This window comes from Eubalaena glacialis, chromosome 4 (assembly GCF_028564815.1).
Source record: "Eubalaena glacialis isolate mEubGla1 chromosome 4, mEubGla1.1.hap2.+ XY, whole genome shotgun sequence".
NCBI classification, from domain to species: Eukaryota; Metazoa; Chordata; class Mammalia; order Artiodactyla; family Balaenidae; genus Eubalaena; species Eubalaena glacialis.
Genome location: NC_083719.1, coordinates 27,945,027 through 27,966,911, shown reverse-complemented (window position 1 = coordinate 27,966,911; position 21,885 = coordinate 27,945,027). Strand labels below are relative to the sequence as shown.

At 39.7% G+C, this 21,885-nt stretch overlaps 1 protein-coding gene across 4 annotated transcripts in view; it reads left to right on the top strand.

The window, feature by feature from the left end:
- ADAMTS12 (ADAM metallopeptidase with thrombospondin type 1 motif 12) overlaps positions 1 to 21,885 on the top strand; it is a 404,015-nt gene that overhangs the window by 294,937 nt on the left and 87,193 nt on the right. For all 4 annotated transcript variants that reach the window (XM_061189166.1, XM_061189165.1, XM_061189167.1 and 1 more), the window contains exon 17: positions 16,950 to 17,076. In XM_061189166.1, coding sequence (XP_061045149.1) covers positions 16,950 to 17,076 — 127 coding nt within the window. The remainder of the gene's footprint in view (positions 1 to 16,949; positions 17,077 to 21,885) is intronic.

Genomic DNA, 21,885 nt, shown 5'->3' with positions numbered 1-21,885 from the left:
GTCAGGAGAACACAGCCTCCTCCCCCCTGGCTTCCCTCTCGTGTACTTTGCTCCATTTGTTCACTTGCTTCTTCCACCGGCCCACCCCCACCCCCCAGGAGGTAGTCGTGGAAAGAGGTCCAGGGACAGACATTGAGTCGTGGCCCATCAGCCTTGTAAACAATTTTTGTATTACTAATTTCTTTCTTTCCCTCCTTCAGTATAGAAAACCAACAGCTCACTTTTAGAAATCACAGGAATCATATGTTCATTTCAAAATGTGTGACATTTTGAAAATCCTAAACCTCTGGAAATCTGTCTAGGTCACATCTGGCAGCAGCCGTAAAGAGCATCAGTAAGAGTCAGCCCTGCTCTTCCCACTGCTGCCCAGGAGGGCTGGGATCTTTTTGCTGAGAAGCAAAAGCAATTTAAGCAGAAAATAAGTTGGTGAAAAATGTTTCCCTGAGGAGAAGTTGGGAGGAAAGTGAAGTCATCGGGACTGTAGTTAACAAATACTTTTTCGATTTTGCATCCCTTTTGTTCTTTTTTTTGCAGTGACGTACAGGTTTAAGCTTTAAGTTTAAATCATTTATTCCAGGACACCACGGAGAGAAACTCATCCAGTCCTGCCTGAGCAGGGCCTTCTCAGAGAAACACGAGATTATCCACCCCACCCTCCCTTCTATTTCAGCATGGGCCGAACCCTTTGCATTGCTTGTGTAGTATTTCAGAGCATGGGAAATACAATATAAATGGCTGATTTGTGCAGTGATCATAAAGGTATATTCGTATTTAGCAAGGACGTGAAACAGCCTTACCAAACAGCGGGCATTTGGCTTTGATACAGCCTGATCCTTCAGGAGCATCTCTGCCTGACTTGGGCAAATGTCACTCTGGTTATTAAACCTTAACAGAAGTTATCATAGTGCCCATGTGCTTACCTGAATTTCAGCCATGCTATCTATTTGAGTGGCAGTGAGCTCTCTTAATTCTGGCAGAGAAGGATGACAGCATATCTACCTTCACGCTCTCAGACATAGAGAATGAAATGCTAATATTCACATAAGACACTCACTGCTAAATATAAAGATGGAAGACTGCCTGAAACACTGAATCATTCAATGATGTATTTTTATTTCCTTTAAGTTAAAACTTTCTATATTATAAAACTAAGTTAAATATGTTACTGAAAAATTAAGGTCACCACCCTAACATACATGCACTTTGGTACTTTGCTTCATTGCCTTTCAATATTATTTTTTCTCATCATAGATGTATATAGTTGTGTGCATATGGATGTATTTATGTACATATACACATGTTTTCACTTTAACATCATAACATGGGTACCATTCCATGTGTTATTCAGTCTCCATAGCTATCATTTTTGTGGATACATTATATTTCACTGGCGAGACAAAACAAAATTCCCTCAGCCAGTTCCTTATTGATCATCATCCTCTGATGAGCACCTTTGGGCCCATGTAAAGAATGATCTCATTAAATTTTAATTTGTAGATGGAATTTCTAGGTTCAAAAAGTAACATACTTATAGCAAATGTTAAGAAACTTATTACCACGTTGATTCCCATAGTAAAAAGGTTACAAACAGGTAGTAGCAATCATTTTATTTTATTTTACTTTATTTTATTTTGTTATCATGTTATTTTAGTTTTACACTTTTTCACTGGAAAATATTGCAAAGGTCCCAGCAAAAAGGAGAATGCAATAACATACTCCTGTAAATCAACCACACAACTTTATCAGATCTTATTATGTCATGTTTGTTTCAATCTTCATTTTTAAAGAGTAAGAAATTGCACAAATACACTTGAAGAGCACTGCCTAACTCCACTCCCTTTCCTCTTCCCCCAGAGTTAACTAGGGTCAATGTTTTATTTCCATGTGGGAGAAACACTAGAAGGGAAGGAAAAGAGATAGAAGATCTTGGCAGTGGTCTAGGGAAGTAATAACAGTGGCTTGAACTAAAGTTAAGGTGGTACAGATGGAAAAATCATGCAAATGTGGAGATATTTAGGAGCTGTACTAGACTGAACTTAATGGTTGATTCCATTTATCTTTTGATAGAGAGTGGTCTGTGCGTGAGGGAGGGTTGAAGGGTGACACCCAGTGTTCTCCTTCCCATAACTGGCTAAATGGTAGTGTCACTCACTGAAACAGGGAACCTGTGACAAGAAACAGATCCCAAGAGGAGTTTATGATTATATGAGTTCAATTAAAGTACCTATGAGATTTCCAGGTGAAAATGCCCAAAGGCAGTAAGTAACATGCTTATTTTAAAAAGTAGGTCAGACTGCCTATCTTTGTCAGTTTGGCTGCTATAACAAAATACCATAGGCTGGGTAGCTTCAACAACAAACATGTATTTCTCACAGTTCTGGAGGCTGGGAAGTCCCAAGATCAAGGTGCTGGCAGATTCAGTTCTTAGTGAGAATCTTCTTCCTGGCTTGTAGATGGCTACCCTCTCCCTGTATCCTCACATCTTATGTCCCTTTTTCTTTTTATAAAGGCATCAGTTCCGTCATGAGGACCTTACCCTCATGACGTAATTACCTCCCAAATGTGCCACCTCCAAATACCATGACACTGGGGGGTTAGGGCTTCAACATATGAATTTTAAGGGGACACATTCATTCCATAGCACTGTCCTAACAAACTTATTTTATCCAGAGTGAACTCCTGTTGTAATTATTTTGTTGTCTTTCTTGGTATTATATTTCTTTATGGATTTTGGAATAATAATTTACAGGCTTGATTTGAGTGTGATTTCCTTTTAGTTTCTTTTATTTTTCTCTTTCCTATCCCTTTCCTCCCTTTTTCTCTCTGTGTGCACCCACTCTTTCTAGTTTTTGCAGTTTTTTCCTGACCACACTGTGGGACCTCATTTTAGGACAGGACTTGCTAAGGTGGTTCAAAATTGCCTCTCCTAATGACACTGAAAATACATTAGGAATTATCACAGAGCCAGTCTTGAAGCTTGGCTGAGCGCTTGCATGAGAAGCTGAGTCCTTACTTTGCAACCTTCCTAGGCCTGAAAGTCATCAAGAGTTAAGGCTCTAAGAAGTTTGTGGTGTTGGTGGTCTCCTTCCCATCTCAGGTGGAGCAGTTAAAGCCCTCAGATTTCACGGGGGCTGGGCACATGGCCACCACCCACCAACAGCTTCTGGCTGAGAGCCCAGCAAACCCTTCACCTGCTCACCCTTTTGCCGGGATGTTTACCTACATTTAAGCATTGTGACATTTTGGTCTTCCCTTTTTATATAGTTATTATTTAATATCTTTTATAATTTATATTTTACATATAATTTACATTGTGCATTTGGAGCAAAGAGCTGCTTAAGTATAAATTCAAGAAGATGTGATCGGGCTTCCCTGGTGGCGCAGTGGTTGAGAATCTGCCTGCCAATGCAGGGGACACGGGTTCGAGCCCTGGTCTGGGAAGATCCCACATGCCGCGGAGCAACTGGGCCCGTGAGCCACAACTACTGAGCCTGCGCGTCTGGAGCCTGTGCTCCGCAACAAGAGAGGCCACGACAGTGAGAGGCCGGCGCACCGCGATGAAGAGTGGCCCCCGCTCGCCGCAGCTGGAGAAAGCCCTTGCACAGAAATGAAGACCCAACACAGCCAAAAATAAATATAAATAAATAAATAAATTAAAATGCAATAAAATTAAAAGAAAAAAAAAAAAAAAAAAAGAAGATGTGATCAGTCATTGGCTTCTTATCTGGATGAAGGCTTTTGGAGGAGAACCGAAACAACGAGTTCCAAGAGGAAGATGAAGCTCCGCCTCCGCTGCCTCAGTCCTGACCCTGCCAAGGAAGAAGGGCCCGGTGGGGCTTTGCCTGTGCCCGTCCACCAAAGGCTGTCACACGTCTCTAAATCAACAGCCCTCCCCTTCCCAACCAGGCAGCTTGTGTTTACAATCAGCTTCTTCTAGCAACTCTGTTTTCTTCGAGAGAATATTTTGCCTCCACATATGTACCCCTTCTCCTTTTTTAAAGGATGGATTTAAACCAAGATGCCTCCAGGAACGAGGACAAAATGAGTATATTCACAGAGGAATCCAAAAAATACAATTTGAGGAAAAATGCAATAATTTTTGATGAGATGGGTGAAGGACAAGAAGCGAGTTATGTCGATTATTGTAGACACAATTTTGTGATTAAATCTGGAAAAAAGGCAGCCTGTTCTTTCTGCTTTTATTTTATTAACAGCTGAGATAGTTAAAGTTATTTAAAATAAAATAAAATGTATGATTCAAAAAAAATTCACCAAGATGTTATTTTCTTAGTTTGACTATTTAAAAAATTTTATCATCTTTGTTCAAGAGCAGAAATCCATATGAAAAATTGGCAAGAGTATATTATAAATTTAGCTAACTGTCATCAAAGCCAGCCCACTTATTTTCCACAGCCCACTTTTCCAAGGTAAAGAGGACTCAAGAGTATACCAGCAACGGGCCTCTCTCTCCACTAGTGTTCGTTCTTCTGTCCTCTCCACCATATTTGCTTTCACTCCTGCCTTATCTGTGGGGCATGACTTTGGGGTGACTCTGGGAGAATTTAGGACTAGCTGTCCCTTGGGAAAGGTTGGAAGGGAATGGAATAGCAAGTGCTACCATTCATTACAAGAGGCTTGTTGAAGAAAATTTACCCCGGTCACCCTTCCAAAGATCAACCATGAAAGTGCAACCAATGGATTATCTGTGGAGGAACAGCTGCAGAAATGGCTTGACACAGATGCTGGTCTCAATAGGAAGCTTCAGGACTCCTTATTAAACAAAAAATATTTTGGCAAAACCTCAAGATCACTTTCCCAAAAATGTAAAAGCCATAGTTTTGCCCCATGGCAACCCTAGTACTGCAGGAATCTGTCAGTTGTAATATATTCTAACCAGAATTCCCATGTGTCTTATAAAACTTACAGCAATGGCACTACTGTCAGACAATGGGTCATCACTTCTGAATGTGACCTTTGCCAGTTGTGTGCTCTGTTGTCTCCTCTGTGCTGTGTTTTTGGTCTAGAAGCACAACAATGGCCTGCACAAAAGGGAGAATATTTTCTCCTGCCCCACGCTGGACGTCACCCTGCTTGGCTGAATTCTCTTTGGACCGTAGTCATTGTTCCTTTGTTTAAGGAACGTCACATTCTGATAGGAAAAGGCAAATACTGAAAACTCCACTGACATATATACACTAACATGTATAAAATAGATAACTAATGAGAACCTGCTGTATAGCACAGGGAACTCCACTTCGCTGTACAGTAGAAACTAACACAACATCGTAAAACGACTATACCCCAATTAAAAGAAAAAAAAAGAAAACTCCAAAGACCACGAGAAGCTCCTGGAGATTGCTTGAACTTTTCTAAGCTGCCTTAGAAACTAGATCATGTTCATTAGAAATAAATACATGTAGAACAGATACTTACATCACTGAAACTAGTTCTTACAGGGTCTGACAGTATTCCTAGTAAGGCTCAAAATAATCACGTGCATTTGAGATATGTCCGCATATGCTTGATAAAGCATGAGAATAATAAATAAGGGCACGTATTTCACTCTGATCCTGATGGGTGACCATATAGTGATGTTTAGAAGACAGAAAATCAGAGTCAGATACTCACTTGACTTTTTAAAATTGCACTCATCTTGGCGCTAATCCGTCTGACTTTGTCCTCTATAATTGTCAGGTAGGATCAACCAAGTCCAGATATTGATCTCTAAAAATATCTGGAGGATTTTTTTAATATGTAGGACTTCATAAAAATAATAGGATTTATTGAGATGCATTTAAACACATGCTATGGAATGAGGATTATATAGTTTATCACATGCATAAATATATAAAATAAACTACGAGTAATACACAATAGAGACCTGATAACCTTCCAGTTGTACTTCACTAATCAACTAATGAAAACTCTTAGCCCAGAGTAGCCAATCTGCTTTTTTTTAGTGATTGCCCTAGAGTTTGCAATATATGTTTACAGCTAATGCAATCCACTTTCAGATAACACTGTACCACCTTAGTGTTATGAGTACTTTATAATAACAAAATTATAGGCAGTATGAGTACCTTATAATAACAAAATAATCCTGGTTCCTGCCTCTCATCCCTTGTATCATTTTTGTCATTCATTTCATTTCTATATGTGTACCTAAGCACATATACATATATATCATATATATATAAGCATCATAATCAAAATAATTGAATACATTATTGGTATTATTATTTTAAACAAACTGTTTTCTGTTAGATCAACTCAGAATAGGAAAAATGAAAGTTTTTATTTAACCTTCATTTATTGCTTCTTAAGTGTTTTTCCTTTCTTTATATAGATCCAAGTTTCTGATTTTTAATACTTTCCTTTTTTCTAAAGAATTTCTTTTAACATTTCTTTCCTGCAGGTCTATTGGCAACGAATTCCTTCAGTTTTTGTTTGTCTGAGAAATTATTTCTCCTTCACTTTTGAATGGTAAATTCACAGGGTGTAGAATTCTAAGTTGGTGGGGTTTTTTCTCTCAACACTTTAAATATTTCACTCTACTCTCTTCTTGCTTGCGTGAGTTCTGAGAAGTCACATGCAGTTCTTTCTTTGTGCCTCTGTAGGTAAGGTGTTTTTTCCCTCTGGCTTCTTTCAGGACTTTTTCTTTGTCTTTGATTTTCTGTAATTTGAAAGTGATATGCCTAGGTGTACTTTTTGGGGGTTTTTTTGGACATTTATTATACTTGCTGTTTTGGGGTATCCTGGATCCACGGTTTGGTATCTGATATTAAGTTGCTGAAATTTGGGTTCCCATGGTAGTCAGCTTATGAGTCTCTGCTCTGGAAGGTTGGGAAGTTCTGAGTCCCTCTATTCACTCGTCTGTCTCTCCAGTCTTGGGAGCAGCAGTTTGCCCTGTGCCCTTTCCTCTCTCATATCCAAGAAGAATTGTTGATTTTTCAGTCTGTTCAGCTTTTTACTTGTCATTACAATAGAGTGGCAACTTCCAAGTTGCTTGCATGTGGAACATTTAACTGGAATTCTTTCCAAGGTGGCTAATCTAATATTCTCTTATTCTACTGGTCGTCTTAGTCCCATCCCATCCCATTTTTATCACATGCAGCCAGCAGAGATTAGTCCCTCCCGTGTTTCCAGGGCCTTAGTTTTGTTCCCTATTAGTGCACTTGCTGGGGATTTCTCAGTTGGTTTCTCTAAAGGCTTGCTTTGCTCAATGTACTCTGCAAAATGCTGAATGTTTGCTTTTCTTGTTAACCCTGTGAGTTTTGTGAGATGTTGCAGGCCTCTGACTCTCTTTAAGTGTGTGCTTTGCCTGATTTGTACACAGTGGCTGCAGAAGAGGAGTTATAAGCAGGAAAGAATACTTCTTGATCGTGGTAAATTTTGAAAATGGTTCCTACCTAGTTCCATTAAGCATTCTTCAAGCATCAGCGATGCTCCTGTTTGAGCATTTCTTACGTATTTCTTATATAATTTCTTTCTGACCATGACAGTCAATGTATGTAATCAGTTCATTGGGATTTCAGGGAGGAAAAACTATTGGCTTTGAGTCTTACCAATGTTGTGAAAAGTATGGGTTTCAGCAATGGATAATAAAATCAATGTGTTTGAGCTCTTGCAGTGATGGGACTCAAGTTCTTCTTGACTGAGCCTTCATTATGAAGGATAGATCTGAATTCATTGATCAAGGAAATCAGAGATGAAGGGGGTCAAAGAGCCAGAAAATACAAAGTAAATATTTAGTGGGAACTGAAATTGAAAGTTGGTAGATTTAGGATGGAACTGTCAACAAGATATATGGTTATACAGTTCCTACTCTTCCCATCTTCTATGAAGTTACATGTTACTTCTGTATATTGTAAGGGAATTGTGGCAGTGCCCTCTATTGAGTCATAGAATTTTTATCATCTCACATTATTAAAATCAATGTTATATCCAATTTTAGGAGAATTATAGATTATGTCCTAGTGTAAAATTTAACTTATACTGCTTAACTTGTACTCAAGTGGTTATAAAAAGAGATCTTGGTATTTGTCAGTATTTTAAAAACCAGGTATACAGTACTTTGAATCTCTTTCAGGTGATGTGATTAAATATTCAGTGCTTGAGTACCTTTGATCTTAAATTTTGATATAGTAGGAAATATTGCATTTTCTGCCATAGGTGATTACAATAAGTTGTCTTTACTTGCTTTCTCTATACCCTTCCTAACTTGAATTTTTGAGCCAGAAAAATCTTATATGAACTAAATTAACCATATAACAGGCTCCCTTTATTTTACAATCTCAGTATTGAATTGAGAATATGATGAGCTATGTCACTGTTTTATTTTGTTTTGGTTTTGGACATAAGAAACTTTACTTGTTCTTATATCAAGGTGTAATTTCCACTTGAGATGATCAGGTTCAGGGGTATATAAAGATAATTCTTTCTTTTTTAACATCTTTATTGGCGTATAATTGCTTTAAAATGGTGTGTTAGTCTCTGCTTTATAACAAATTGAATCAGCTATACATATACATATATCCCCATATCCCCTCCCTCTTGCGTCTCCCTCCCTCCCACCCTCCCTATCCCACCCCTCTAGGTGGTCACAAAGTACTGAGCTGATCTCCCTGTGCTATGCAGCTGCTTGCCATTAGCTATCTATTTTACATTTGGTAGTGTATATATGTCCATGCCACTCTCTCACTTCATCCCAACTTACCCTTCCCCCTCCCTGTGTCCTCAAGTCCATTCTCTATGTCTGCGTCTTTATTCCTGTCGTGCCCCTAGAACCTTTTTTTTTTTTTTTAGATTCCGTATATATGTGTTAGCATACAATATTTATTTTTCTCTTTCTGACTTACTTCACTCTGTATGACAGTCTCTAGGTCGATCCACCTCACTACAAATAACTCAATTTCATTTCTTTTTATGGCTGAGTAATATTCCATTGTATATATGTCCACATCTTCTTTATCCATTCATCTGTCGATGGACACTTAGGTTGCTTCCATGTCCTGGCTATTGTAAATAGAGCTGCAATGAACATTGTGGTACAAGACTCTTTTTGAATTATGGTTTTCTCAGGGTATATGCCCAGTAGTGGGATAGCTGGGTCATACGGTAGTTTTATTTTTAGTTTTTTAAGGAACCGCCATACTGTTCTCCATAGTGGCTGTATCAATTTACATTCCCACCAACAGTGCAAGAGGGTTCCCTTTTCTCCACACCGTCTCCAGCATTTACTGTTTGTAGATTTTTTGATGATGGCCATTCTGACTGGTGTGAGGTGCTACCTCATTGTAGTTTTGATTTGCATTTCTCTAATGATTAGTGATGTTGAACATCCTTTCATGTGTTTGTTGGCGATCTGTATATCTTCTTTAGAGAAATGTCTATTTAGGTCTTCTACCCATTTTGGGATTGGGTTGTTTGTTTTTTTGATATTGAGCTGCATGAGCTGCTTGTAAATTTTGGAGATTAATCCTTTGTCAGTTGCTACATTTGCAAATATTTTCTCCCATTCTGAGGGCTGTCTTTTCATCTTCTTTATGGTTTCCTTTGCTGTGCAAAAGCTTTTAAGTTTCATTAGGTCCCATTTGTTTATTTTTGTTTTTATTTCCATTTCTCTAGGAGGTGGGTCAAAAAGGATCTTGCTGTGATTTATGTCATAGAGTGTTCTGCCTATGTTTTCCTCTAAGAGTTTTATAGTGTCTGGCCTGACATTTAGGTCTTCAATCCATTTGGAGTTTATTTTTGTGTATGGTGTTATGTAGGTTTCTAATTTCATTCTTTTACATGTAGCTGTCCAGTTTTCGCAGCACCACTTATTGAAGAGGCTGTCTTTTCTCCATTGTATATTCTTGCCTCCTTTATAAAAAATAAGGTGACCATATATGCATGCGTTTATCTCTGGGCTTTCTATCCTGTTCCATTGATCTATATTTCTGTTTTTGTGCCAGTACCATACTATCTTGATTACTGTAGCTTTGTAGTATAGTCTGAAGTCAGGGAGTCCAATTCCTCCAGCTCAGTTTTTCTTTCTCAGGATTGCTTTGCTATTCGGGGTCTTTTGTGTCTCCATAGAAATTGTAAAATTTTTTGTTCTAGTTCTGTGAAAAATGCCATTGGTCGTTTGATAGGGATTGCATTGAATCCGTAGATTGCTTTGGGTAGTATAGTCATTTTCACAGTGTTGATTATTCCAATCCAAGAACATGGTATATCTCTCCATTTGTTTGTATCATCTTTAATTTCTTTCATCTGTGTCTAATAGTTTTCTGCATACAGGTCTTTTGTCTCCTTAGGTAGGTTTATTCCTAGGTATTTTATTCTTTTTGTTGCAGTGGTAAATGGGAGTGTTTCCTTAATTTCTCTTTCAGATTTTTCATCAGTAGTGTATAGCAATGCAAGAGATTTCTGTGCATTAATTTTGTATCCTGCTACTTTACCAAATTCATTGATTAGCTCTAGTAGTTTTTTGGTAGCATCTTTAGGATTCTCTATGTATAGTATCATGTCATCTGCAAAGAGTGACAGCTTTACTTCTTCTTTTCCAATTTGGATTCCTTTTATTTCTTTTTCTTCTCTGACTGCTGTGGCTAAAACTTCCAAAGCTATGTTGAATAATAGTGGTGAGAGTGGACAACCTTGTCTTGTTCCTGATCTTAGAGGAAATGGTTTCAGTTTTTCACCATTGAGAACGATGTTGGCTGTGGGTTTGTCATATATGGCCTTTATTGTGTTGAGGTAAGTTCCCTCTATGCCTACTTTCTGTAGGGTATTTAGCATAAATGGGTGTTGAATTTTGTTGAATGCTTTTTCTGCATCTATTGAGATGATCATATGGTATTTCTCCTTCAATTTGTTAATATGGTTTATCACATTGATTGATTTACGTATGTTGAAGAATCCTTGCATTCCTGGGATAAACCCCACTTGGTCATGGTGTATGATCATTTTAATGTGCTGTTGGATTCTGCTTGCTGGTATTTTATTGAGGATTTTTGCATCTATGTTCATCAGTGATATTGGCCTGTAGTTTTCTTTCTTGTGACATCTTTGTCTGGTTTTGGTATCATGGTGATGGTGGCCTCGTAGAATGAGTTTGGGAGTGTTCCTCCCTCTGCTATATTTTGGAAGAGTTTGAGAAGGATAGGTGTTAGCTCTTCTTTAAATGTTTGATAGAATTCACCTGTGAAGCCATCTGGTCCTGGGCTTTTGTTTGTTAGAAGATTTTTCATCACAGTCTCAATTTCAGTGCTTGTGATTGGTCTGTTCATATTTTCTATTTCTTCCTGGTTCAGTCTCGGCAGGTTGTGCATTTCTAAGAATTTGTCCATTTCTTCCAGGTTGTCCATTTTATTGGCATATAGTTGCTTGTAGTAATCTCTCATGATCCTTTGTATTTCTGAAGTGTCAGTTGTTACTTCTCCTTTTTCATTTCTAATTCTATTGATTTGAGTCTTCTCCCTTTTTTTCTTGATGAGTCTGGCTAATGGTTTATCAATTTTGTTTATCTTCTCAAAGAACCAGCTTTTAGTTTTATTGATCTTTGCTATTGTTTCCTTCATTTCTTTTTCATTTATTTCTGATCTGATCTTTATGATTTCTTTCCTTCTGCAAACTTTGGGGTTTTTTTGTTCTTCTTTCTCTAATTGCTTTAGGTGCAAGGTTAGGTTGTTTATTTGAGATGTTTCCTGTTTCTTAAGGTAGGATTGTATTGCTATAAACTTCCCTCTTAGAACTGCATTTGCTGAATCCCATAGGTTTTGGGTCATCGTGTTTTCATTGTCATTTGTTTCTAGGTATTTTTTGTTTTCCTCTTTGGTTTCTTCAGTGATCTCTTGGTTATTGAGTAGTGTATTGTTTGGCCTCCGTGTGTTTGTATTTTTTACAGATTTTTTCTGGTAATTGATACCTAGTCTCATAGCATTGTTGTCGGAAAAGATACTTGATACAATTTCAGTTTTCTTAAATTTACCAAAGCTTTATTTGTGACCCAAGATATGATCTATCCTGGAGAATGTTCCATGAGCACTTGAGAAGAAAGTGTATTCGGTTGTTTTTGGATGGAATGTCCTATAAATATCAATTAAGTCCATCCTGTTTAATGTATCATTTAAAGCTTGTTTTTCCTTATTTATTTTCATTTTGGTTGATCTGTCCATTGACGAAAGTGGGTTGTTAAATTCCCCTACTATGAATGTGTTACTATCGATTTCCCCTTTTATAGCTGTTAGCATTTGCCTTATGTATTCAGGTGCTCCTATGTTGGGTGCATAAATATTTACAATTGTTATATCTTCTTCTTGAATTGATCCCTTGATCATTATGTAGTGTCCTTCTTTGTCTCTTGTAATAGTCTTTATTTTAAAGTCTTCTGTGTCTGATCTCTCACTGCTAGTATCTAATAAGATTTACCAAATATTTACAGCTGCATGGTGACACTCTCCTTGCTATGTGGAGAAAGCAGCTCAGAATCCTCTATAAATAACATTTTGAATTTGATTGTCATATATTTTAGAATGTGATTGATTTTCACTTAATGCCCTTTTCAAGTAAATACTTCTAGATAAGCAGCTCACTTAGTTCTGGGCCAATATATTGATTGGCATCCCTAATTAACTAGAATTTCTTTGGGGGCTATGTTCAATGTGCAAGAGAAAGGGGCCAAAGGCAAAGCCAGATTAAAAGCCATATCGTTTGTCTTTTTTGAATTCCAGGGAAATGTCAAGGTCATACAGATTCAGCCTTAAGCTCTTCTACTTTCTGCATTTGCAGTGTTACATCATGATCACTGCTCTTAATAGGATGACCTCATTCTAACCCCCTCCACAAGAGGTATTACAATATCCTATGTCAGAGAAAGATTCTGTTATTGCAGCAGTTGGTTTACAGAGTTAATTAATGACTATGTCACTCAAGATTGATGGTTTGATTTTTTTTACTACAAAGGAGACTTTATCAGTCAGGGTGCCCTGCACATCCAAACGGAATACCTTGACTACTTTCAAAGGTGTGGGTAAGACTTAGGGAAACCAAGAAAGATGATTCATTACCTCTGTCCATTAATAGTAGAGGATTGGGGGAACAAGGCTACCATCCTAGGCCTGAAGAAGTAAAAGAAGGTGCAGTTATCCTAAGAGACAACGCCTCCATTCCCCGAATCCAACTGGAAGCCACAGCAATCTATAGCATCAGCTTCCCAGGGTTCCGAGCAGCTGCAGAAGGGATCTGGAGCGGAAACAGAAAAAGTGTAACACAGGAGAGGATGAAATGAAAAGTCAATAAAATCAGTAGTGGTTAGTATCCTAGCAAGCCAAGCTGGATGGTAGGTCTGGGTCTTGACTTGAGAAAGGAAGAAAGCTAGCATTTATTGAGTACTGTTCCACTTACTACTGCTACATAACATATCAACCTAAATTTAGTATAGTAAAACAACCATCATTTTACTATGCTCCTGGTCAGAAATTTAGACAGGATGCAGTGGGGATGGTGTGTCTTAGCTTCACAGTGTTTGGCACCTTACCTAGGAAGACCTAAATGGCTAAGAACGACTCAAATGCCTGGGATCTGGAGTCATCTGTAGGCTTCTGTGCTCAGATGACTGGCACCTGGGCTGGATGGCTCACTGGGGACTGTCAACTGGAGCACCTACACCTGGTCTCTCCAAGGGTGTAGGCTTCTTACCCCATGGCAGCGGAGGCTCCTGAGAGTGACAGATCCAAAAGAATCGGATAGAAGCTGCATGGTCTTTTATGACCTAGCCTCTGAACTCACACAACTTCATTTCTGCATTCAGTCCCAGGCCAGGGTAACTAGACTCCATGTCGTGATGGAGTGATATCATGGTCATGTTGTAGAAGAACATGCCAGATGAGAGATTATTGTTGCAGCCATCTTTGGAAAATACAACTTGTCATATTCACATTTACTAAGGCAATATGAACTAATAATTTTGAAACTTTCTGACAACAGTTGCAACAAACTATTTTCCAAGTTAATGGTAAAATTACATTGACCAGAATCCTCTTATTAGCCAATGTTTTCAATGATTAAACTTTATCTTCCCTTCATGGATTATAGATTTTTAAATGTGGAAGACACTCGCAGAAATCAACTAGCTCAGCATCCTGCCCTTAAACAGTCTCAATGTCATTATTCTCATTTTCCTGCAGTTAGCCAAGTGATGGGTAGAAGGAAAAGTAGACACTAGAACCCAGGACCCTTGGATTTTATTTATTTAACCAGAATTTGATAAGGAATGAAATTATAGATTAAATTTTACCAAATGAACACACAAGCATCAAAGTAGAGGCAGAAACACCTGGCCAGGTATTGTGTTCCTATAACATGGGAGAAATCAAGCTTCTGAGCTGGAGCCCCTCATTGGAGGGTTTGGGCTTAGCTTTGTATCTGTCAAGTGAGAACTCAAAAGCTAGAAGAATAGAAGATTAGTGGTCACCACGACCGTTAATTCCAACAGAAAAATCCTGACACGTTGTTATTAATTTTCCTCCATGCACTTGGCAGTATCTGCCTGGCCCGTCCATCTGTTCGTCTGGCTGCTGGTCCAGCAGATTGACCCATGAAATGTTATTAACTTCCTGGCAGAGACTTTTTATAATGTTCTGTGCTCTCCTACTACTTCTGGAGTCAAGCCCTGAGCATGCTTATCTTTGCTATTCATGCGCAGAAACAAGGCTTTTGGGGGATGTTTCCAAACTCTGAGGGTCACCTGACAGTTGCCTTTTATTTTTGACATCAAGAATTTACCAAACTACCCAAAGTTTTAACGAAACTTCTAAGAGCTAAGCTTTTTCTTTTTTCTCTTCTATGATGGCAGATACATGTCAGCTTTTCTGGCTTCAACCATTTCGGTCTCCACTCCACTCATATTGTCTAAGACTTCTCTATAGGTGTTCGTGTCTTTCCAGACAATGACTCACTCATTGTGCCATGAAAGTTTCTTTCATAATGTTGCTACCAGCTGTTCGTAGTGCTTTATTTATATGACAAAAGAACACGTAGTCTATCAGTTGAGAAAGGCTGAGTGGTTGAAAGGTTACCTATCTCTTTAAAAGAATAAAATAGCATTGATTTAACAATATAATATCGTTGATTCATTTTAAAGGCTTCACTTACTGTTCTGCAACTCCCTCTGACATTTTTAAATGGCGAGATGGAATCTCTGGCATCTGAGTATGCAAGCCAGCCCGGGAGACTGGAGGAGTCCACGTGAGGGAGTGTGAGGTGGTAGGTGGTAGGGGAGCTGACCCAGTTCGGGTCCCGCCAGCCTTGTGGTTGTGGGGAAACCCCTCCAGGTCATTGGTGCTGAAGTGAGGAGGTGACTAGCTTATTGGTGCACTCGTGGCCTTTCCAATTCTGGGCTTCACCAGTGAGCCCACTCGAGGCCTGGATGCCCTGAGAGCTCAGGGTGCCCCCCTCCGTGCAGACTGATGGCTCCATCCCTGGGGCCTCCGTCTTCAGTCTTCTCACCCAGCCTTTCACATTTCACCTGGAAAAAAGCATTAGCCCTCTCGGGAGAGCTGATGACTCTCTTTCTCACTGGCCTTTACCTCTTAGTCTGTGAGGTTCTGGCCACTCCTCTGCGTTCTCTTGCTAATGATGTCCTAGCTGCTAGCAAAGCCAGTGATCCTTTCTTTTCCCTTCTCAACCTATGTGACTTCACTGTGCCTCCGTTTCCTCCTCTAATAGCAGTAATGATAGTGTTGACTTCATTGAGTTGTTGTGAGGTTTCAGTCATTATATATCATGGTGGATAATAGGTACTGCATTTTATACACACACACACACACACACACACACACACACACACATATATGTATATATATTTGTCTGGGACATATATAGGTAGTCACACACACACATACACATACACATATACAATTTTGAATAGTGCCCTGGGCAAGGCAAGCACCACATGTGTTAACTATTGTTATATATTCAAAGTCAAATCCAGCCCACACATGTGCTTTGTTTGCCTGTGGACCTGGCCATTCCCGTGTGCTTCTCTTACTTACTTACTTACTTACCAACCCGATTTCAGAAAGCAGCAGTATTATCAATCCCTGCTATCAAAACCCTCTACTTTGGGCTTCCCTGGTGGCGCAGTGGTTGAGAATCTGCCTGCCAATGCAGGGGACACGGGTTCGAGCCCTGGTCTGGGAAGATCCCACATGCCGCGGAGCAACTAGGCCCGTGAGCCACAACTACTGAGCCTGCGCGTCTGGAACCTGTGCTCCGCAACAAGAGAGGCCGCGATAGTGAGAGGCCCGCGCGCTGCGATGAAGAGTGGCCCCCACTTGCCGCAACTAGAGAAAGCCCTCGCACAGAAATGAAGACCCAACACAGCCAAGAATAAATAAATAAATAAGCTTACACCTTTAAGAATGTCACAAAAAAAAACCCAAAGAACCCTCTACTTTAAAAAACATAACCTCTCAAACTTCACAACATTATTTTGAATTTTATTCCTGTCTTTCAGAGTTTATAAACTCCAACTAATATAAAGCTCCCAACTCCTCCATTCCTTCATTAAAATAATAATGTATGATTGTGTTATAACAACTGGTGATGATATCTGCTTTCATTATATAAATCTCACCTTGTTTTTTTTCTGGTTATTTTTTTTTTTTTGGCATATGTGTGTTAGTCTTGTCTCCACAGCTAGATTGTAATCTTTATATTAGACTATATATTAATCTGCCTATATTATCCGTGGTCCTTCCTAAGCAAGATCTTTTCCACCCATTGCCTTCTGCAGCATGAGCAGAGAGAATAAGAGGTCCCCATTCCTCATCCCTACGTTAAAACCAAATACTTTATGGACAACCTTCCCATCAACTATAGGCATGACCAGGGGCCTCACCTGACACTGAGAATGTAGGCTCGGGATTTAATATATGTGAACCGTTCTTCCCGACCCCCAGGTATACGCCGCCAGACTGCCCATTGCGTGAAGAAGGGTCGCGGGACGGTGAAAGCTACGTTCTGTGACCCAGAAACACAACCCAATGGGAGACAGAAGAAGTGCCATGAAAAGGATTGTCCACCGAGGTAAGCATCGGTAACAGCTGGAGATGTGTGTGTCTGCCTACAGTGGTGGCTGGTTTAACAGTAATCCAGGGATCGGTGCTGCAAGAGGGCTGTGTGGTTTTGTTATTAGAATAAATACAGGAAAGCTGTCACAGGTTTCTGTGGCTATGCTGTTGGAAACTGTGACAAGCTGTGAAGGGGACATTTGCTCCCCAGAGAGCAGTATTTCTTACAAAGCTTGTGTGATCTGTGTTTAATTATTTGGTAAGACTTAAGTCCCGAAGCGCTGTTGAAGAGAATGGTATGTAAATCATCCAAAAATTCTTTAGCTAATTGGGCTTGGCTTTTCCAAGAGCATTTACCAACCAGTGCAACAGAAGCTTCTAGATTACATGCTGACACCTTCAGATCGCTGCCTGGAAGAGTGGACATACAGACCAGGCTTTCTCCAACTCAGCACTGCTGCATTTGGGGCTGGATAGTTCTTTGTTGTAGGGGGCTGTCCTGTGCATTGCAGAATGTTTAGCAACATCCCTGGCCTGCGTCTATTTAGATGTTTGTAGCACTCCATCGTCCCCATCCAGGTTGTGACAACCATAAATGTCTCCAAGCATTGTTTGCTGTATGTCTCCTGGGGGTACAATCACCCTGGTTGAGAACCACTGTTATACAGGTATTCACTTGCTCCTAATCGTATTGGTTCAAGATTCTAGAAGGTAGCTGGGATGTGATTATGAGGGGCTTTTGTTAGAAAAAGAGAGAAAGAGGGGTGGGGGAGAGGAAGAAAGAGAGAGAGAGAGAAAAGAGAGAGGAAAGGAAAGAAAGAATTAATTCTGGGGAGTGTCTTCATTCTCTCTTGTCCTTAAACAGGGATGTAGTTTGGTTGCAGATTCCATTCCAGTCCCAAGAAGACATATTAAGAAGAGTTTAGTTTAACGGGAGGGAGCTAGTTGGCATAATCAATCTACCAAGTGACAGGCTGAATTCTAAAGAAGAGCTGGAAGAATGGGATAAATGCCAGAGAACTAGGTCAAAAAGAAGAGTCTAGACAAGTCAGTTAAGGCAAACAGTGTCAGTCTCTTACAGGCTTGAACAGCGAGGTCCCAGAGGCCAGGGAGTTCTCATCTCAGAGTCAGGTTGATTCTCTATCCAGTTCTGTGGTTTCTTCCAGGTACACAGGGGGCTGTGAGGTCCAGAGCTGGACCCCACCTCCACTGAGGCAGGACAGAGGTGCTGCTGTCCCCTCACCTCGCTGCCGCTCTTCCCTGTAACTCTCTTGCTGGGAAGAACTAGGGACTTGAGCACGGGATTTGGCCCCTCTAGGTTTTGTATGTAATCGCAGTTTCTATAAATCCTTCTTAGGGAAGAAGGAGCCAGGAAAGAGGAACGTTTCTTATCGCTAGCCTTATCTAATCAAATTAGCAGATCAAGCCTGAATTTACCCAGTTCAGACCTCAGGCTAAAGGCACAGCCTTCAGAGAGGGATATTAATGATCCCAATAGTGGTGGTGTGTTTTTTTTAACTTTGTAATTAATTTATTTTTATTATTATTATTTTTTTTTATTTTTGGCTGCGTTGGGTCTTCATTGCTGTGCATGGGCTTTCTCTACTTGCGGTGAGCCAGGGTTACTCTTCTTTGCGGTGCGCAGGCTTCTCATTGCAGTGGCTTCCCTTGTTGCAGAGCACGGGCTCTAGGCAAGCGGGCTTCAGTAGTTGTGGCACGTGGGCTCAGTAGTTGTGGCTCGTGGGCTTCAGAGCACAGGCTTAGTAGTTGTGGCACACGGGCTTAGTTGCTCTGTGGCATGTGGGATCTTCCTGGACTAGGGATTGAACCCATGTCCCCTGCATTGGCAGGCAGATTCTCAACCACTGGACCACCAAGGAAGTCCCCCAGTAGTGGTTTTTTTAAACTGGAAAGTAAAATGTATGCCCTTGTTTTTTTTTTTTTTTTATACTGAAGGTGATACACACACCACACACACACAAAATTACATGCATACATACATACATTTATGTTTAAAATTTATGGTACCTGTACTTGACCCCAGCTAGCTAATTTTATTGAAATTTCATTTTTAATATTTATTTGTCCTAGTATTGTATATGTGTTCTTTTCCCTGAATCTGTATTTATTTAATGCATCTGGACTAAATCTTTATCAAAATAACAACTGGCACATTCACCTACGGTGCTTCTCTTATGCAGTTCATTTTTGTTGAAATAGATAAGGCTCTCTAACTTAGTTAGAGATATTTGACTCCTGAAAATGTTAAGTAAATACAGCACATAACAGGTACAATTTCTGAAAATGCATTCTGAAGTAGCATATGATAAGCTAAATAGAATGCCATGAAATATTCCAACATAATGGTTAATTTACAGAAGTCCTTCTTATTTATGATTGCATTTCAGCTTCCCAAAAGATTCATGATAAAGTCAGGGGGTAGAGGTGGTTAGTCTTCCCAGGTGGTAGAGAGGTAACTAACAATTTTTAAGAACCCACTGTTTTTACTTTTTTCTTTTGCTTTATTTATTTACTTTTTTATTGATGAACCTACATTGACATATCATAATTACCCAAAGTCTATAGTTTACCATAGGGCTCTCACTCTTGGTATTGTACATTCTATGGGTTTTGACAAATATATAATGACATGTACCCATCATTATGTTATCATACAGAGTATTTTCACTACCTAAAAATCCTCTGTGCTTTGCCTGTTCATCTCTACTTCCCTCCTTTGGCAACCACTGATCTTTTTACTGTCTCCATAGTTTTGCCTTTTCCAGAATGCCATATAGTGGGAATCATGCAGTACATAACCTTTCAAATTGTCTTCTTTCACTGAGTAATATGCATTTAAGGTTTCGCCGTGTCTTTTGATGGTTTGATAGCTCATTGCTTTTTAGTGTGAATAATATTCCACTGTCTGGATGGAATATCCATTCACTTTCTGAAGGACGTCTTGGTTGCTTCCAAGCTTTGGCAATTATGAGTAAAGCTACTGTAAACATCCATATGCAGGTTTCTGTGTGAACAAAAAGTTTTCAGCTCCTTTGGGTAAATACCAAGGAGCGTGATTTCTGGATTGAGAACCCATTCTGTTTCAAGCCCTTTCCATATTACCAAACAATTTATTCATGTTAGCAATCCTGATTGGTAGATACTTTTATGTCATTGTACAGATGAGGACACTAAAGTCTTCACAAAAATTTTCCCAAGTCACTTAGCAATAAGTGGTAGAGTCTAGATTTGAACCTAGATTGGTCTACTGAGAATTCTATGCTGGTACTAGTACACCATGTTGCTGCCCAGGATCTCAGGATGAACAGCTTTTGGTAAAATCAGATTCCCAAAATTTACAATATTTCTCACACATTAAAACACAATGAAAATGTTATAAACAAGCAGAAAGTTCTAACTTCAAAGCTAAATCATGCCTGCAAACTCACAAGGGGATTAAAGAAAGGAAATTAAGTTAATTTGCTTTTTTAAAGAATAAATAATAAATGTCGATGGCTGTGTTAATATTATTTGTTTTTGAAAGCTTAGTCCAGTAGTTTCCTTGGATATGAATTTCAAGTTGCAATATCTTCCTCTATCACCTAATTTTCATGCTATCTGAGAAGTTCATACCCATCATTCAGAGCTGTCATTTCCCCCTCCTAAAATGATTTCATGTGCAAGATTTAATCTTTTATTTCTGGTTTATTGTCCTTCAGTAATAATTTGTCTCTACATCCAATTTGGACATTCTGTGTTCTTTCCCAAATGGGTACTTAAGACAGATTTTAAAGATTTAATAAAAGCTTCTGGTAATCTAAACATAAGAAATATGTGTTGGGAACTTCCCTGGTGGTGCAGTGGTTAAGAATCCACCTGCCAATGCAGGGGACACAGGTTCGACCCCTGGTCCAGGAAGATCCCACATGCCGCGGAGCAACTAAGCCCATGAGCCACAACTACTGAGCCCACGCGCCACAACTACTGAAACCTGCACGCCCTAGAGCCCGCGCGCCACAACTAGTGGGGTCCACGTGCCACAACTACCAAGCCCGCATGCTGCAACTACTGAAGCCTGCACGCCTAGAGCCCAGGCTCCGCAATAAGAGAAGCCATGGCAATGAGAAGCCCACGCACCGCAGCGAAGAGTAGCCCCTGCTCCCTGCAACTAGAGAAAGCCCACACACAGCAGCAAAGACCCAACGTAGCCAAAAAATTAAAATTAAAAAATTTTTTAAAATATATACATATATATATATAAAGAAATATGTGTTACATGGTCAATGGCTTTCAGAATGAAAGTCTTGTGCAGCACACTCCAGGATGGAATAGCCTGTCAAGAAAGAAATTCTTTGGTATTGAAAGTGTATCTGACTCCAGAAAGAGGTCACTTGAGTCTCTTCTTTATATGGACCTCTCTCTGAACTTCGGTTTACAGCAAAGTAAAGCTCTGCTAGCCTACAGCTGTGATGGTGCCCAGCATATCCAAATGCTCCATAAACTCCAACTCCATAAACTGTTTCCACCCTGGCAGCTGCATGTAGGTTTCAATGCCAAAAGAATGGCTCATGATTTAAATCCAGGTTTCTCAGCCTCAGCACTAGAGCCACTCTGGGCTGGATAATTCTTTGCCGTGGGGGGTGTCCTGTGCATTGTAGGATGTTTTGCAGCATCCCTGTTCTCTGCCCACTAGATGCCAAGAGCACACCTCCACCCTCATTTGTGACAACCAAAAATGTCTTCAGACATTCCCAAATGTCCCCTGGGGAGGTGGCTGTGGGAATCGCCATTGGTTGAGAACCACCGATCTGAATGAAAGGAATGG